The sequence below is a fragment of the Diadema antillarum genome, unplaced genomic scaffold (assembly GCF_040938485.1).
Source record: "Diadema antillarum isolate AM-2024a unplaced genomic scaffold, OU_Dant_1.0 seq00000460_RagTag, whole genome shotgun sequence".
Lineage (NCBI taxonomy): Eukaryota > Metazoa > Echinodermata > Echinoidea > Diadematoida > Diadematidae > Diadema > Diadema antillarum.
In genome coordinates, this window is record NW_027271431.1 from 2,256,196 (window position 1) to 2,273,634 (window position 17,439).

Below are 17,439 nucleotides of genomic sequence, written 5' to 3' on the forward strand. Positions count from 1 at the left end.
TTTGGTATGCTTCCCTTGACTTTCCACCATATGCAGCTTAAACTGTAGTTATGACATATATATACATGATTTAGAAATAATCTGCTCCAGCTCATTGCGTTTGCATGGAGCGTTCACTCCTGCATACATGCACTGTATGCAGGTACTGCAAAAGGAATGGATTTTTTGCATGCTGCCAGACTGCTTAATTGGGTCTACCATAAAATGCAGTCAGCCATTTCTTACTTACATTCAAGCCCAATAATATGATTATACATATTAATTATAGGTCATCTTTTTGTCACAGTTGGATACACATTGCTGAAATGATCACACTCCTTGCCAGTGAACAGACATGCCAGTGCAACCAGGGGCGGATCTAGCTTTTTATAAAGGGGGGGGGGGGGGGAGGATGTGGGAGAGGGGTGTCCCCCCTCCCACAGTAGGGAGAATTTTTGAAAATCTGTGTGTGAAAATGGCATTTTCTTGCATCTAAAACACCACTTATAATAATGATAATGAAAAATGAAATAAATACATAAATAGAAAAAAATAAAATTACAAGTTAAAAAAAAGAGATAAGATTTTAAAAAAAATGGTCCCTGGATTTTTTTTTTTTTTTTTTTTTTTTTTTTTGGGGGGGGGGGGGATTGCATCCCCCCTCTAGATCCGCTTCTGACAACATGGAGTCCTCAATGGTTGTGTGAGGGTTTGTTTAGCACAAAATAATAATTTGTCATATTTTGCAATCTGTCTGTGTTCAGGAATGTGTGCAAATTACATGTTAGTAGAGCTTTGAAATTGTATATACTGTTGCTGAGATATATCACTGCTTGAAAAGAATACATGTATTGTGTTGATATTCTGAATATCAGACAATTGTGCGTGTCAGATTACCTTGTTGATTAAAATTGCAAGCAAATGCTTAATTGATTGTTGGAGGTATATTGTGAATGAAACCTAGTATTTTCTCCACACTGTGTGGCCTGGAAAAGATCATAATACTAGGTACACCTTTACAAAATTAAAGGGGGTGCACGCACTTCCTATTTTTTTTCTTTCTTTTTTTGAAAACAAAAAATAAAGGGGGAAGGGGTGCACCTGGTGTGCTCCCCCTGGATCCACCACTGTACTGGAATAAGTGAAGGAAAAGGCCAGGTTTAGTGGTCCCAAGTTTGTGAATACACAGGTGAATGTTTTTGTGTGGATACTGAATGGGTGCTTCTTTCTTAAGTATATTAACTAATGTGTTTGTATGTAAGCATCCCTTATGTGTGTAACCAAGAATGGTTTGTGTCTGACGCATTCAAATTATGACAGATTGCTATATACATGTATATCACAATCTACCCGTTTAAAAACTGAACACAAAATTTTTTTATCAAAGGTTATTTGTATTGACAGTTTACATATAATGACACGAAGGCAAAGTGCACAAAGTGCGCCCATTCAGAGTTGATAAGCCTATCAAGAAAATGAGCAATGCTGCTTATTGATGTAGTGACTTTTCTCAAGGGGTGTGTTTGTGTGATTATAGAGTGGGTATGATAATGTCAAGATTGGTGAGATTTGTAAGATGTATCAACTTACTTTTTTTTTTTACAATTCCCAATTAGAAGTCACTGGGTTCATCACGGAACACAAGGAGTTGGTAAACAATGGTGTGCCTACAAATCTAGATAGGGCACGCATTCTACGAAGAGATTACTTCTCGGCTCTAACCTCTCTGAAAACTAGACACAGATCCTCACTGACCAGAAGACAAACATGTAGTTACGAATTTAGAGGGTCTTGAGGCCCTGCTGTGAGCATCTACTTTGATCCGTTCAATATGTATGTGGGCGACTGTTGACCGTCTTCAGGTGCTCAAGGGGTAAAATCTTTATGAAGTAAACCAGTGTTGATCTATAACAGGGTTTCGACATAATTACCCTGTTTTCTGACGGAAATATTGTGGTGTTGGATATATTGTAGTGCCTTTGTTTCCTCCGTCTTGTTCTTCATTCATTATCAGCAATCTATCTGTCTGTCTGTCTACTTACCTATCCATCAGCCATCTATCTATCCATCTATCTATCCATCTATCTATCTATCTATATACATATATATATATGTCTTTCTATCTTTCTTTCTTTCGGTCTATCTATCCATCTACAGGGGAACCTTGTTTGCAAAAAAAAATGAAGGCCTAAAAACCATGGCAATAATCAAGTTTCTCACCATGTCGGGGTGCAAAAACAAAGAAATATAAACGTTGGGGCTTGCAAAATCAGCTTGTAAGAGGGCTTTGTTATATCCCACCCTGTCTCGGTCAAATGGATCTCGTTATGTACTAAGTTTCCACTGTATCTGTCTCTCTATGTATTTATCTGTCTGTCCTATCTATCTATCTATCTATCTATCTATCTATCTAATATATTTACTGATCTACCTATCTATCAGTTTATCTATATATTCATCTATCTGTCTAATCTATCGACCTATATCTGATCTATCTATCTATCTATCTATCTAATTTATCTACTGATCTACATATTTATGGGTTTATTTATATAATTATTTGTCAATCTAATTTATCTATCTACCTATATCTGTCTATCTAATCTATCTATCTATCTATCTATCTATCTATCTATCTATCTATCTATCTATCTATCTGTTTGTCTGTCTATATACCGACCTCCATGTCTTTGTTGCTCTCCAATTCTATCTTTCTCTTCTTAATTTTTCCTTTCTCTGCCAGGTGCACTCACGTTATAACAAACATGGTCATAATGAAAATCTCGTTCCAACGAAGTAAATTGTTTTCTTTATACTGAATTGTTTGGTTAAAACAAAATGTTGATAGAACGAAAGGAACCAGAACTTCATTATGACGGGAGGTGCATGGTAATGTTACCACCAATACGCGAACAGACACAAATACACGACTACAACAAGGTTCAGTTATATTAAGGCCATTGAATATAATGCCCGATGTTTAATGCAGGTTTTATCATTTTTATTCTTTTTATAAATATGCATTTGTTATCATAACATTACAATAGTTGGAGGCACGCAAAAGGCACCTCAATTTTTATACTAACTTAACTTTCTTAATGCTTATGCCGGCATAAACTAAAGCATTACAATATATACAATTTAGATACGTTTATAAGCACATAAACATTTTGATGTATATGCATGCAGACTAACAACAAAATACAATATTACTGACATGTAATAATGGTAAAAATGCAATGGGAAAAAAAAAACGACTGTTAACGTAAATGCAAGGGAGTCGCATGGTCTCGTTTCTTACATTATTCCGATTGTGATTCGTTTCTATGTGCGTTCCGCTTTCTAACAAGCACAAATTAAAAAGCAGGCGAAGAAAATGCTTGCACGAGTATCGGACATCCATGGATATTTGACGAGGACTTTTGCTTGAGATTATTTTCAACAAGCAATCTTTCAGCATTTTCGATGTTTAAATATGTAAGAAAAATATCGAACTCTTTTTTTTTTTTGCCTTATACCTGTAATGTGTTTGCACCTGATGAGCTTCAGTGCACTTTAATGAAAAGGGATACTCCAACCGAGCATTCTTTAGCTAAAAGAATATTTATTCTGATTCCGACGGGCATCCTTAACGTACCTACGTTTCCCTGTTTATCACAGGGTATTACAGGTAACATACTATAATTAGAATATAATCTTCTCCCCCATGATTTATATGAATGGAAAATTGATATGAATTAAATCAACGTAGCTTCGTGTATTGAGAAGAAAGAAAAAATGACCCTCAACATTCATTTCCCGAACGTTTAATGTCAGTTTCTATAGCCAAGACTGAAGGCAGTCTGCCTAAAAATAAAAAAGCGAGCTAACAAACAACAGATGATTCTACAGCTGCTATATGTTATCATATTTGAACCAGTCCTCACACAGTGTAGGCCTACTACGCAAGCGACTCCTCGTTAGGATTCCCGACGGGATCGCCATTCGCACTAAAAGTGATTCCGTGTGGCGTGGCCGCAGTATCGCGTGATTCTGTTTCGACATCCGCGTCTAAATGGCGCTCGACAGTCACGGTAACGGGTGATATCCCCGCCTCTGCCCATCCGTCAACGTCTCCCTGTTCGGTATCACTGGTCGCCGAGTACGCCCCGCTGTCTCGTCGCACGCTCAGCCCGCCACAATCCTGTGAGTTGCCGACATCGCCATCTGCTTTTCGCGAGTCGTCCGCCTTGTCATTGACGCTGATTTCGTTTGATTCGGGAACGGTGGTGTCCTGACCCTCGGATATGACGATGGCTTTCTCGTCAACCTCCAGAGGGCCCGGGTCCTCTTGGACGACCATCGCCACGGCGTCTAATTCGATCACTGGCTGTTCATCATCGTCATCGTATTCGATGTCTCGTGCAACTTTTGATTTTTGAGCTGGAAACGGAGAAGATTCGAACAACTATGAATCATGACCAAAAAAAAAAAAAATCAATTTTACGAAAAGATGCGATGAGTCATTCGTGGAATGCCTATCTATCGCATTTTTCAAATTGTTCTTAAGACTGCCATTCTGATAGATGGATTTTTTACCCCCCCCCCCCCAAAAAAAAAAATAAATAAATAAATAAATAAATAATAATAATAAAAAAAATAAATAAATAGAATAAATAAATAAATAAATAAATAAATAAATAAATAAATCAAAAAATCAAAAAATCAATGAATAAAAATCAATAATCAGAACTGATTCGTGTGCAATATGTTTGCTCCCATCTCCACCAGGTAATCAATTTTCCCCAATGTATGCATGGCGTATTGTTTCACGTGTATACGAAGCCAATCCCACTTCTCGATTATGTCGCCTTGTGTTTTCGTGTAATCTAGTTGATCGGTTATCAAAATACAGTGACAATGACATTGCTATTGTTGGTAATTTCCCCGTACTTTGGGAGTTCAAGGAGACAATCCCCGGCACCTTCCCACGCCAATTTCCCATCCCTGACTTACACGCCATCTTCTTGACATGGACGAACACATCCTGAGTGATGTCGGTGACGGAGCAACAAGCGATGCAAGACTTGCAGAAATTGCTGGGGATACCCTCCTGGATGTAAGGCGTGTAGGGGAAGGCGTACAGGTGACCTGCAGCTGACAGACTCATCTCAACACATAGGATAAAGTCCTGAAAGAGGCCGAGACAAACGGAGAGGTATAGACGATGGAGACATCCAGGGGAGTGCTGTCATACAAGATTTATTTCATGAATTTGGAGACTAGCACCCCAAACTTAAGACGAGGGAAAAGAAAGTGGAGATGTAGCTTTTATGTAGTTTTGTTGTTTTCATTGTGAATGTGTCTTAGATATCCTCGATTTTGGAACAAAGACAAGTACAGCAGGGCTTCTCCGTCATACATGCATGTCTGTTGGTATATCTTTTTTTTTTTTATTGTGTAATAACAAACAAGAGTGAAATGCAAGCCCTAGAAGAGAATAATAATAATTGTCATTAAAACAAAGATCGGTTCGTAGGAGGAGGGCTGATAGAATGAAAAAAAATACTGTAAGAGGCCATTCATAGGACATATATATGTGGTGTCTCATCTTGCGAGCACGGTACATTATTTGATACGGGCAAGCAAGTGACAGAGAAAAGGAGATCGAATCAGAGGTAGAGATGAAATCTGAGACTTTTTTCATTTGCTATTGCATTATTATTCTATTATCGCTTCACCAGGGCCAAGAGGTATGGCCACAAACAACAATCAATATTGTCTTATACAAACCCCATAATGTCTGCGTTCAATACTGTACGATAAGAAATCGAAGTGAATGAACGCACGATTCACGGGTGAGATCAGCACGCACCTGGATAAACCTGGTGAACGCCTCGACGCTCTCGAAGCCCCAGGCCGGCTTGAGCGTGGGTTGGGCGATACCGATGATGAGGTTGATGATGAAGGACTGGAAGAAGGATCCGAAGACTGTCAGTTGGACGGCAACCATCTTGGGAATCGGCTTCAGCCCCTGTAGCTCCTCTTTGGTGGCTCGGTAGAAAATCATCAGACAGTACATGGCCCACTGATCGGGAGGATATCAAAGCCGGGATGGGAGGGGAAACACAAGAAATACTGTATGGAACTAATGACAGTATACTACTAGTAGTTCAAGTGTTATCCTGTCTTGTTCATTCTATTGTACTTCATTTATTGGTACATCAACGGGTCAAGGCCTAATTTGAAAAAAACCCTATTACAGGCCATATATAATATGTATATATATATATATGTGTGTGTGTGTGTGTGTGTAGGTATATGCACACACATATACACTGTATATATATGTATATATATATATATATATATATATATATATATATATATACATTTTTAAGGCGGTTTAAGGCGTTGGCGTTCCATGCCAGAGACCCGGGTTCGATTCCCGGCGGAGACCAATTTTTCAACTCTTGCACTTTTCCGAAAAGGAGGAATAGTGAGAGGAATAATGATGTCAAAGCTACGCACCAATTTTTCCTTCCTTTTTCATATCTCACAATATACATATTATATATATATATATATATATATATATATATATATTCATTTCTTTACATCAACAAAAGGTAAAGACCTAAAGAGTATTGATAAAAAGAATAATCGTAAAATGAAATTACAGCGGTGTATTACAGAGATTACTTCAAAGCCTTTAAAGTGTCATGATTTCATGGGATACTACATGGCCATCATAATCGCTTACTCGAAACCATTACGCTTTTAAGTCTCGCTATAGGCTTGAATACTATAGGTTAGAAAAGAAATGGACCATCATTTATTTCAGTAATGAACACTCCAGACCCATGGAACCCTCGATATGTATATGCATTACTTATATATATTTAACAAGAACAAGAAAAAGAGAAAGAACAACAACAACAACAATGAAGGAACGAGTTTGACTTGTCCTGGACTACGTACAACTTGCGACACGGCGTCTACGATGGTGAGCCAGATCCACAAACCGGTGAAATTACCTTCTACGTAGTGACCCGTAATTTCAGTGGCGCTGCAAAAGAGGCGACAGAGCGAATGATAATGATGGGAATATAGATTACTGAAATATGTATTCCTTCAACAAATACATAGATATCAATGTCCTTGATTACAGGTTTCTCAAGGGATTGCGTCTAGATTGTATTTTCCAGGTACAATGTATAGCAGAGTTCGTTATTCCGAAGGTTCGTTAATCTGAGAATGAAAAGTTCGTTAATCCGAAAATGTAAAAAATGTGCATACTAGCCTTACCTCATTTTCGGATTAACTAACCTCACCTCATCTTTGGACTAACGAACCTTATTTCACTTTCGGAATAATGATCCTTTCGGAATAATGAACCTTATTTTACTTTCGAAATAACGAACCTTATTTCATTTTAGGATAAACGGACCTTCGGAATGTAACGTACCTCCGGAATAACGATCTTCAACCATAGTTCCCCACATATAAAGCTTTTACCATCTTCTTTGCCGTAATGAAAGGAAATAGGGTTCTGAAAAAACAACAGTTTTCTACCACTCCCTCACCCTTTTATTCTGGTAGCTTTTTTTTCAGGTGACGTGGGTGACTGTTGAAAAGTTCAAAGGTCATCAGAAGATGATAAAAGAGAGAAACCTTGGTATTTTTTATACTCACATGGCGATGATGGTGATGATAGGATGAATAATAGTGTAGTTTAATACTCCAGCTCGACACCTGCTGATCAACCTGTCGCAATGCAAAACATCATGAGCCAGTAAACGTAAGGACTTCTTAGTAACTTTGTCAACTTACAATGTTTATTTTCTTGCATCTTTTATGTTTTCTATTCCTGTTGAACACTGAAAAAAGAAAGAAACCAACATGTGTCGCAACTCGGCTGTTGGCCACGATGGCTTTTAGTCGAATTACTATTTCAAAATCAACTCGTATCAAATTAATTTCTTGAGTCTCATCTGTATGCTATCTACAAATAGTCTTTAAGTTATCTATATCAGGACACTGATGGACATTTCAAGCAATCGGATGATGTGGGATAGCGTGATACGGTTAGAACATGACTCCCTCACACATTAGCATCAATTACATTAACTATTTGCAATACACACATTAAAACTCGATACTAGTATTTGCAATACACACATTGAAACTCGTCCAGACGAAATCTATCCTAAATAGAGTCATATGTTTACAGGTTGTCCTAAATCGAGACACGTCACCGTATCGATCATCAAATAGGTTAGCAGAAATGTGAACTTTGTGATAATGTAGAGTGATAAAACTTGTAGCATTAATTTAAAAGCCGAATGATGAAAGCGAAAAGTGATAAATCAATCAAGATCTGGGAAGAAATGAAGAAAAAGCGAAATCAATAGCAAAACAACAAACCACATAATCCGTTGTTGCTAAAGACGCATTACAACTGACATTGAACTTGATTAGTAGAGCAGATAAGCCGAAAAATTGTGCAAAATTTGACTAAAGCATGAAACTTTCACCAGTGTTAGTACATGCGATAAGATTCATTTTAAGACCGGCAGGTAAGTCAGAATTGACCTCTGATGACCTCCAGAGGTCAATGACCTCAAAATTGCAGAAAATCAATATTTTGCGTCATTGATTAAATGTTAAACATGGTAATGACGTACTAAAAACTCATTTTTGTTTACAGTGCAATTGCCTCAAAGATCCACAGAGCCTTGGCAGGTTTCTACCTTTGACCTCTGATGACCTCCAGAGGTCAATGACCTCAAATTATCAGAATATTGATATTTAGAGCAATTGCTTGATGATAAACATGATAACGATGTAATAAAATTCATTTGTGTTACAACTTAGTCGTTTTCCTATTCTTGAAAAGATAGCGTGCCAATAAATCTGCACTTACGGCTGGTGCTAAAAGCGTAGGCGTTTTAGTTGTGGTATAGAGCGGGATTTTAACAATCTCTCATGAAGCGAGACTTCCCTTTTTTCTCTCTCTCTCTTCCGCACTAACAAATAAGTTTGGCAGGAAACATTGAAGCATTCGCACATACTGTTCACATTGAACACTATGAACAATATTGTTTCTTAAAATTCTCTCTTCTTTTCAACCAGTGGAATGCAAAAAAACACTCATGCACACACCGGGGCGTCGATTTGGAGGAGGGGTGGGGTGTTGGCAGGGGGCACTTGATCCCCACCCCAATAATTCCTGAGATGTTGATTTTTTTTTCTTTTTGCTTTGCTTTTTTTTAGAGAGAGAGAAAACTGCCCAAATTTTATACTCTGAAATGTGCATCAGATTGCTGAAATTCAATTCTGAAAATGCAAAATCCCCCTTTTTTGAGAGGGGATATCTCCTTCCAATTGACTCCTTCCTCCTGCTTGGTACCTTTCATAGATGTAGCACACTTTAAGGATTGATAATTTCCCTAACTATGAAAAATGTGTTTACGGGATATTTTGATTTGAATTCTAAAGATCAAAAAGCCGACCCCACCCACACCCTCCCCTCCGCTCCCCTCCCTTGCACATATTTTCCAAGTTTCACCCCCCCCCCTCCCAACGAGAAAACAGATGGACACCACTTAATTGCTATGTGCACATACCCGATGTCAAATAAGTTCTGTGGAATGAGTCGCCACTCTTTTCCCAACAGAAATGCATGGTTTGTGGGTCCTACACTATAAACAATTAACTATTGCAATATCAATATTATTCTCATGTCTGGATAATGGAGGGCGTAATGGACTTTTTGGTTCAAATTCTTCCATAAGCACCAAATTTGGCACACATGTAGCCAAAACCATACTATTTTGATATTTGATGGGCGCCCAGAAGGGCACCCTCAAGGGCAGCCATATTGGTAAAATCCAATATGGCCGCCATATTGGTTTAGCGGTAAATAGCAGTGTGCTTCTATGCTTCTATGTTTCTTGCTAAACTTATTTGTTAGTGCGGAAGAGAAAAGAAAAAAGAGAAGTCTCGCTTCATGAGAGATGTTAAGATCCCGCTCTGCACCACACAACCGTAAGTGCAGATTTATTGGCACGCTATTTTTTGAAGAGAAACAATGCTTTCGTTTCACACGAGATGATATCAAAAATGCTACTGCTAAGCATCTGCTCATGTGAAATCAAGCAGAAATCAAATATTTCAAAAGGCATCTCGGGTGTGTTACAGTACCGTCTGTTAAAACATGCCAATATACTGTGAAAAACAAATTGAAGGCAACCTGCAATATAGCCTCGCATTTTCCGACATCACACCAACTTTGATCAACACATTTCATATTATTTACCCGTGATGGAGAGGGAAAATAGTAAACAACAACATTACAAGATTGATACATTTCTGACAAGACAACAGACGGGAACTGATGCCATGTAAAATACATAAACATGTATTTTGATTTTTCCATGCATTTTTCCATGCACTGTTAAGGAGTATAGAGTAAAAAGAAGACAATTAGGGCAAATAGGAGTTCCACTTATTCAGCGGAAGGATGTGACATACCAGAGGTCATTAAAAATTGCCTCAAATTGCCTGACTTGACCCAGACTTGACCTTGAAAGAGACCTTTACTTGACCTTGAATTGTTGAAATGATACAAGAATCATATTCTCTAACACCAAAACCCCTCTTCAGTGGAAATATTTCTAATACAAGCTCAGTTTGGCAATTACAATTGACCTTTAGCGTGGATGGCGGCCATATTGGATTTAACCAATATGGCCGCTCCAGGAGGTGCCAGTCTTGGCGCCCATCAAAAATCGCAAAAAGTATAATATAAGAGACCTGTAGGCCAAATTTGGTGCTTTTGGAAGAATCTGAACTAAACACCCTATACATGCCCTTAGGCAGGGCTCCACACTAACTTTTATTTTTGGTGGCCCAAAGGCAAATATCCGACCTTTTTTGGTGGCCCGATCAGGCTACCAAATTCTTCATTTCTAAAATTGTGGTGGCCCGACGTGCGTTTTTGGTGGCCCCGGGCCACCGGGCCACCGTTAGTGTCGAGCCCTGCCTTAGGCCACAGACTAGGAGGTCTTTGACCTTGTGTGTTTTTCATACGTCATAAGGTAATAGCTTGTTAATAAATAGGACATACCTAAGCTCTCTAGAACATCATCATGTTTACCATTAATCAATGATGCCAAACATCAATATTCTGATACTTTGAGGTCATTGACCTCTCAAGGTCATCAGAGGTAGAAGATAGAAACCTGTCTGTGCTCTTTGGAATATATGAAGACAACTTCATTATTGTAAAACAAATATGCTCGTTCTGTACATCTTAACCATGTTTATCATTAAAGAATGACATCACAGATCGATACTATGATACTTTGAGGTCATCAGAGGTCAAAGGTAGAAACCTGTCAATGTCCTGTGGAATCGGAAGATTTAGTTTCTTTGTAATACAAAAGCATATTTAGTTCATTGTATAGCCATTCACAAATGCCTCCAAACATCAATACAGCTAGTATTCTGATATTTAAAGTTCATTGACCTCAGGAGGTCATCAGAGGTCATGTCAGACTTACTCCCCATCTTGAAATTAATCTTATGGTATATATTAACACTGGTGAAAGTTTCATGCTTTAATTAGTCAAATTTCGCACAATAATTCTCATGATTTTGGGGGCTTAACAGCTTTACTGAGTTGAGTAAAGAAGCTGTATCATTTACCGCTTATTAGGGACGGCTTTGACACAGCAACATGGAGGTCTCGATTTGAACGGTGGCTTTCTAGCCAGGACAGTCGACAGGTCATCGTAATTCTCGGACAGATAACCCAGGAGAAGCGACATAAAGCTGTAGATAACCAGAGCCTGGTAGAAGTTACGAATGGTATCCAGGTAAAGTGTCGTCCCCTTGTAGCGAATCGCTAACCACTGACGGGGGAAGTGAGCAAATAAAACCATTTAAAGATTTTGTCCCTTTTTAAAGAATAATCTTTTAGTGGATGCGATTTGTAAACATAATTTGATGATTAATCTAATAAAAATGAAGCGTTGAAAGTAATGAATGAAAATATACATATTCACATTGGTAATACATGGTGCTTGTCAATGGTTGAGTGGGACTGAAATAATTCTATTTGTTCACAAATTGCATTTTGATTGCAAAAGTTGTTTTATCGCCAATTCAGGGTCATTAATGATATCAATCTTACTTTCTTTATATTCTTTCATTGATAAACAAACAAATTAGAGTAGAAGCTCATCTTCATTGGAAATTCAACTGAAATTGGTGTCAAAGTTTTGATCTCAATAAAAGATATTTACCTCCCGAATTTTCAGCTGTTAACGTTACAGCCTTCAGCGGAATGACCCGTCTTTTCCTTGATCACGAGACGGTCAATAAGCGGGTGATAGACTTTCGGAAGTTTGATCACGATCCCTTAAAGCTGGTATCTCACTGAGCGGCGAACGTTTGCGAACGTAGCGAATTTGAGATTCGCCAACTTTTCTGACGAATGTTTGCGAAAAATCAAAGTTCGCTTCTGCCATTAGCGACAGTTAGCGACTTTTAGCGATGTTTAGCGACAATTAGCAACCCTTTAGCGAATGTTTGCGAAAGTGTTTGCGAACACAGGTGGCGACTATTAGCGAATGTTAGCAAATGTTAGCGACAATTTTGCAAACGTTAGCGACAATTTTGCAAATGTTAGCGACAGTTTTGCAAATATTAGCAACTGTTTGCAAATCCTTTGCGACAATTTTGCGAATGTTCTTGGACCTAGAAAAGAACCAGGCGATTGTGTATAGTAAGACCCATAAAACGACATAAAACCTTCCACTGAATTCAGATCTCTTGTGACAACCGTTCAAGATGGATTTCCAGGATATGGAAATAAATTTCTGCCAAGAAGAGGCTCAAGGTGTTGCTATCCTTGAAGAGCTGCTTTGTCAGGCTGCTGCTACAGCTATTCTCTCTAAAAAAGAAAGAGTGAAAATGTTCACTCTTGAAGAAGTGAATAACAGAAAAGAGTGAGTTTCAAGTGAAATTAGAGTGATTTTGGACTGAAAATGTTCATTTTCACTCATTTTGGAGTGACTTCAGGGATCACTCCAAGATTTTCGAGTGATCCCTGAGGTCACTCCAAAATGAGTGAAAATAGATATTTTCACTCAAAATTCACTCCAATTTCACTCAAAACTCACTCTTTTCTGTAATTCACTCCTTCAAGAGTGAACATTTTCACTCTTTCTTTTTTAGAGAGTTGTGCAGCATAAGAGAAATAAAATAAAGAAAAACAAGAAAGGAAGAAGAAAAGAAAGAGAGTCAGAGAGTGCTTGTTGCAGAGGACAGACTTTAGTCAATATGAAAAGCTTTTGAAGCAATTACAATCATGATGGAGATGTCAAGAGCTTCAAGAACTTTCTTAGAGAGGAACCTTGTCTGTTTCAGAAGCTTTTATATAGGAACCATGTGGTTACTTGTTCGCTAGCAGTGGCGAATCCTATAAAAACGTTAGCGACACCGTATTACGACCGTTGACAATTTTGCAAATGTTAGCGACAGTTTTTGCAAATATTAGCAACTGTTTGCAAATCCTTTGCGACAATTTGCGAATGTTCTTGGACCTAGATAAGTACCAGGCGAGTAGTCAGACCCATAAAATGAACGTAAAACCTTCCCCTGAATTCAGATCTCTTGTGACAACCGTTCAAGATGGATTTCCAGTATATGGAAATAAATTTCTGCCAAGAAGAGGCTCAACGTGTTGCTATCCTTTAAGAGCTGCTTTGTCTGGCTGCTGCTACAGCTATTGTGCAGCATAAGAGAAAGAAAATAAAGAAAAACAAGAAAGGAAGAAGAAAAGAAAGACTGTTGGGGTCAGAGAGTGGTTGTTGCAGAGGACAGACTTTGGTCAATATGAAAAGCTTTTGCAGCAATTACAATCATGATGGAGATGTCAAGAGCTTCAAGAACTTTCTTAGAGTGGAACCTTGTCTGTTTCAGAAGCTTTTATATAGGAACCATATGGTTACTTGTTCGCTAGCAGTGGCGAATCAAATAAAAATGTTAGCGACACCGTATTACGACCGTTTGCGAATTCTTACGAGTGTTTTGCAAATGTTTGCAACTGTTAGCGAAAATACAATTTCGCAAATGTTCGCAAAGAAATTTTGAACATGTTCAACATTTCTTTGCGACAAGAAAAACTGTTTGCGACAATAAAAACCGTTTGCGAACTTTCTTGCGACTGTTAACGAACCTTTTGCAACCCTTTACGAACCCTGGCGAAATCCCAAATTCGCTACGTTCGCAAACGTTCGCCGCTCAGTGAGATACCCCCTTTAGGACCAGATTTCTTGAACACAGACGACCCAGCTCCACCTCCTCTGAAGTATCACAACACATCCACATCGAATCGCCAGGCCATCACGTGGACCTGGAGAAGGTGGAGTTTCTAGACCGGGAACCTCGATACTTTGAAAGGGGAGTTAAGGTACCAATTAATCTATATCAGGGCCTAACCTTCTCTCAACAAAGATGGTGGGGGTACAAACTAGTTTCCGAAAGTCTATGACCCGCTTATTGACCGTCACGTGATCAGGGCGAAAACGGGTCGTTCCGCTGATGAAGGATGTAGCGGTAACAGCTGAAAATTCCGGAGGTAAATATTTTGTATTGATATCAAAAGTTTTACACCAATTTCAAACAAACACATTGTTTGACATTTCATCATTCATGTAATGATCTTATCACATCACCATTATGTTTATATGTATATATATATATATATATATATATGTACATATAATATTATATATATAGTGAAAACTTTGAGCAAAGAAAATGGGTTTTCATCGGGATGAAAATCCCGATGAAAACCGATTTTCTATGCTCAAAGTTTTCACTATTTATTATTTGTTTCTGGTCAGTTTTCCCTCTCTTTGTTTCGATATACATATATATATATATGTATGTGTGTGTGTGTGTGTGTGTGTGTGTGTGTGTGTGTACAATATATTATCGTGTTACGTATTATAGTTGTTAATGGATGCTATTGTTGATGTTTTATTACGTTTGTGTACATGCAAGTTCGTCATAATATGTATTGATTTTGTTTTCTTTTGTGAAGATATAAAGATTAATGTAAATACCATGTTAATGCCCGCTTACTTACACAGTTGATGCTGTGAGCCGGGATTATCCCAACCATTCTGGAAAGAGAATCAAAATAATACACAAAGAAAAATCCTTACTAAGATCTACCAAGTCTTTTCCATAACGGCTTTATGACAGTCAGAATCAGGAGAGCAATATACGCTTTAAGAGTCTTTTGTGTTTACAAACACCATCACACACACACACATCATATACTGAAAGAGAGGGATAGAGAGAGAGACAGCCATTTCAATTAAGTCCTATAGAAGTGGACAAAGTCCACATTGGTTATCAATTAAGTATGCAAAGAAAACAGAAGTAGTCTTTAGCACACGGTTGTCACTCTAATCGGTATGTCTGCCGATTGAAGTTCAAAGTTAAATCGGAGGTTTTCTTGTTGGCTAACTATTACTCTGTAGGCCTACATATACTCTATAATCATATGTGAGTGTTCTGCAGACTATAATGTCGTTTCATTCACTAACATCAATCCACTAATAATCAATTTTGACCATAACACTTTAACTTTGACCACAACCAAAATGACAACACTTCACAAAGTTTTATATTCCCGCACTAATTAATGGTGGAGTGATCATGCTTGATAATTTCTGAATTATTACATGTTCTTTCCAGTGAAGAAAATCAAGGAAAACACGCATAGAACATGACATGATGGATGTTATGCGCCGTTTATCAAAACGTTGTTGGGTTGTCATTGTGTATACCGGTACTCGTCTTCAGTGGGATAATTTATATGCGCCATTTCAGTAACCGCAAAGCTGAATTCCAAGTTGGTAAAAATACGCTCTTGTATATCTCGGGTAGTCTGTGATGCGACAAAAGGGAAATCCCAGAAGCGAAAGTTGACAAGTAGAGAACATCATTCCATGAACAGGTGGAAAGTCTATATACACATGTTCTTATTGGGAACGCTCTTGCAAATACATGACATGTCACTCTTAGAGATCATAGCTCAACTTGAGGTGACACTTAGCAAACCCTAGAGGTTATGAAATGAATATCATGTTGGAGGTGTTTTTTTTTTTGTTAAATCTAGATGAGGTTGACATTGAATATCGATCAAAACTAAGTCTACCTTGGTTTAACAGTGACGTTCACATTGTGGTCTCATTAATCGGGAATACCGGTATACAACCAACTGTCATCATATCTCAGCATAGTCTGTAACATACTAGTATTCTAAAGCTCAGAGATGAACCCAACCAACGGGTACGAGCTGAACCAGTCTAGGGCAATCTTTGAGTTTTGTTTACGATGCCGCAGAGATTTCCAATTATCACGAGAGTATAGAGGACTTCTCGGAGGTGTTTACGGTGGGCGTTTCTGATCTCTCGCAGTCCGGGCCGGTAGAGATCAGTGGTGCCCTACGAATGGCAGAAAGATGCCGATCTGAATAAGACAGGCGCCACTTGTGCTTAGAATGATAAGTAAGGGACATACTGACAATATAGCCTATGTGGAAAACTTTTGTGTCCAAGGATGAAAGTAAAGGTGGTGACAAATAACGGGCATGAATTTCTCCTGTACAATGTTGCAGTTCCTCCTAGAAATTACCACGTGACTACTGATTGTCATCGATATTAGAAGTGGTAAAAACAATAATGCCGTTAGCAGGGACCTACCTTACGATGTATTTCTGTAGAGTTGGTTTAGTGTAGTATATAAGGTGATTGAATATGTTCCACAGTGATACGGCGAGGGCCACCTGAACTGAAATACCAGCGACGAACCAGAAGTAAACCTGGGAATCGTCGCTGAACCGTACGGTCACCCATATCGTCAACGCCAACGCCGTGACGGTCAGGAGAAGATAGACGACCACGAAGATGTGCCGGGAATATCGCCGCCAGTTCCCGCTTAGGCAGTTTCTGCAAAGTGTGGGGCAGTTCACCGCCATTTGCGAACAGTCTGCCTGACCACTCCGGGAGTGAAATCTTCGAATCGTTTAACACTGGCGTCACAAGTATAATTATGAAGCTGTTCGCGCACTAGCTGTATATAGATATTCTGATCATGCTGAGAACATGAAGCTCATTATCACCAATTAATGTGTGAAATGAAAATAGCTCAGTCAGGTATATCGATTTGTACCATAGATAGTTGGAAACGCGCTTAATTAGTGTGCAATAACACGCCCCGTGCCCTTCTTATCTCGTGGAAATAATACTATTGACAATGCCCCATCTTATCTCTGTCAGTGTAAAGGAGGACCGTATTTCAAATATCGACGCAAACAAGAGTATTGGTTTCGACGCACAAGACAAGATTTTATTCGATGTATGAACTCCGTTTTGTACATGATAGCATTTTACG

At 38.5% G+C, this 17,439-nt stretch overlaps 1 protein-coding gene across 1 annotated transcript; it reads right to left on the reverse strand.

The window, feature by feature from the left end:
* Positions 1–3,919: 3,919 nt before the first annotated feature.
* Positions 3,920–17,023, reverse strand: LOC139733082 (transmembrane protein 184C-like). The gene is made up of 8 exons (XM_071643924.1): positions 16,749–17,023; positions 15,122–15,158; positions 11,671–11,876; positions 7,654–7,725; positions 6,940–7,027; positions 5,834–6,046; positions 4,975–5,149; positions 3,920–4,401 (listed from the first exon to the last, which is right to left on the reverse strand). The coding sequence occupies exons 1-8, from the start codon at positions 17,021–17,023 to the stop codon at positions 3,920–3,922; spliced, it is 1,548 nt and encodes a 515-aa protein (XP_071500025.1).
* Between the last annotated feature and the right edge of the window lie 416 nt (positions 17,024–17,439).

Excerpts from the sequence above, each read along its gene's own strand:
- LOC139733082 (XM_071643924.1), bottom strand. The coding sequence starts at position 17,023 with ATGGCGGTGAACTGCCCCACACTTTGCAGAAACTGCCTAAGCGGGAAC. Across the intron at positions 11,877-15,121 it reads CGGCTCACAGCATCAACTGT|TGGTTAGCGATTCGCTACAA; the intron begins GTAAGTAAGCGG and ends TTCCCCCGTCAG. Across the intron at positions 4,402-4,974 it reads CCATGTCAAGAAGATGGCGT|CTCAAAAATCAAAAGTTGCA; the intron begins GTAAGTCAGGGA and ends CTCCGTTTCCAG.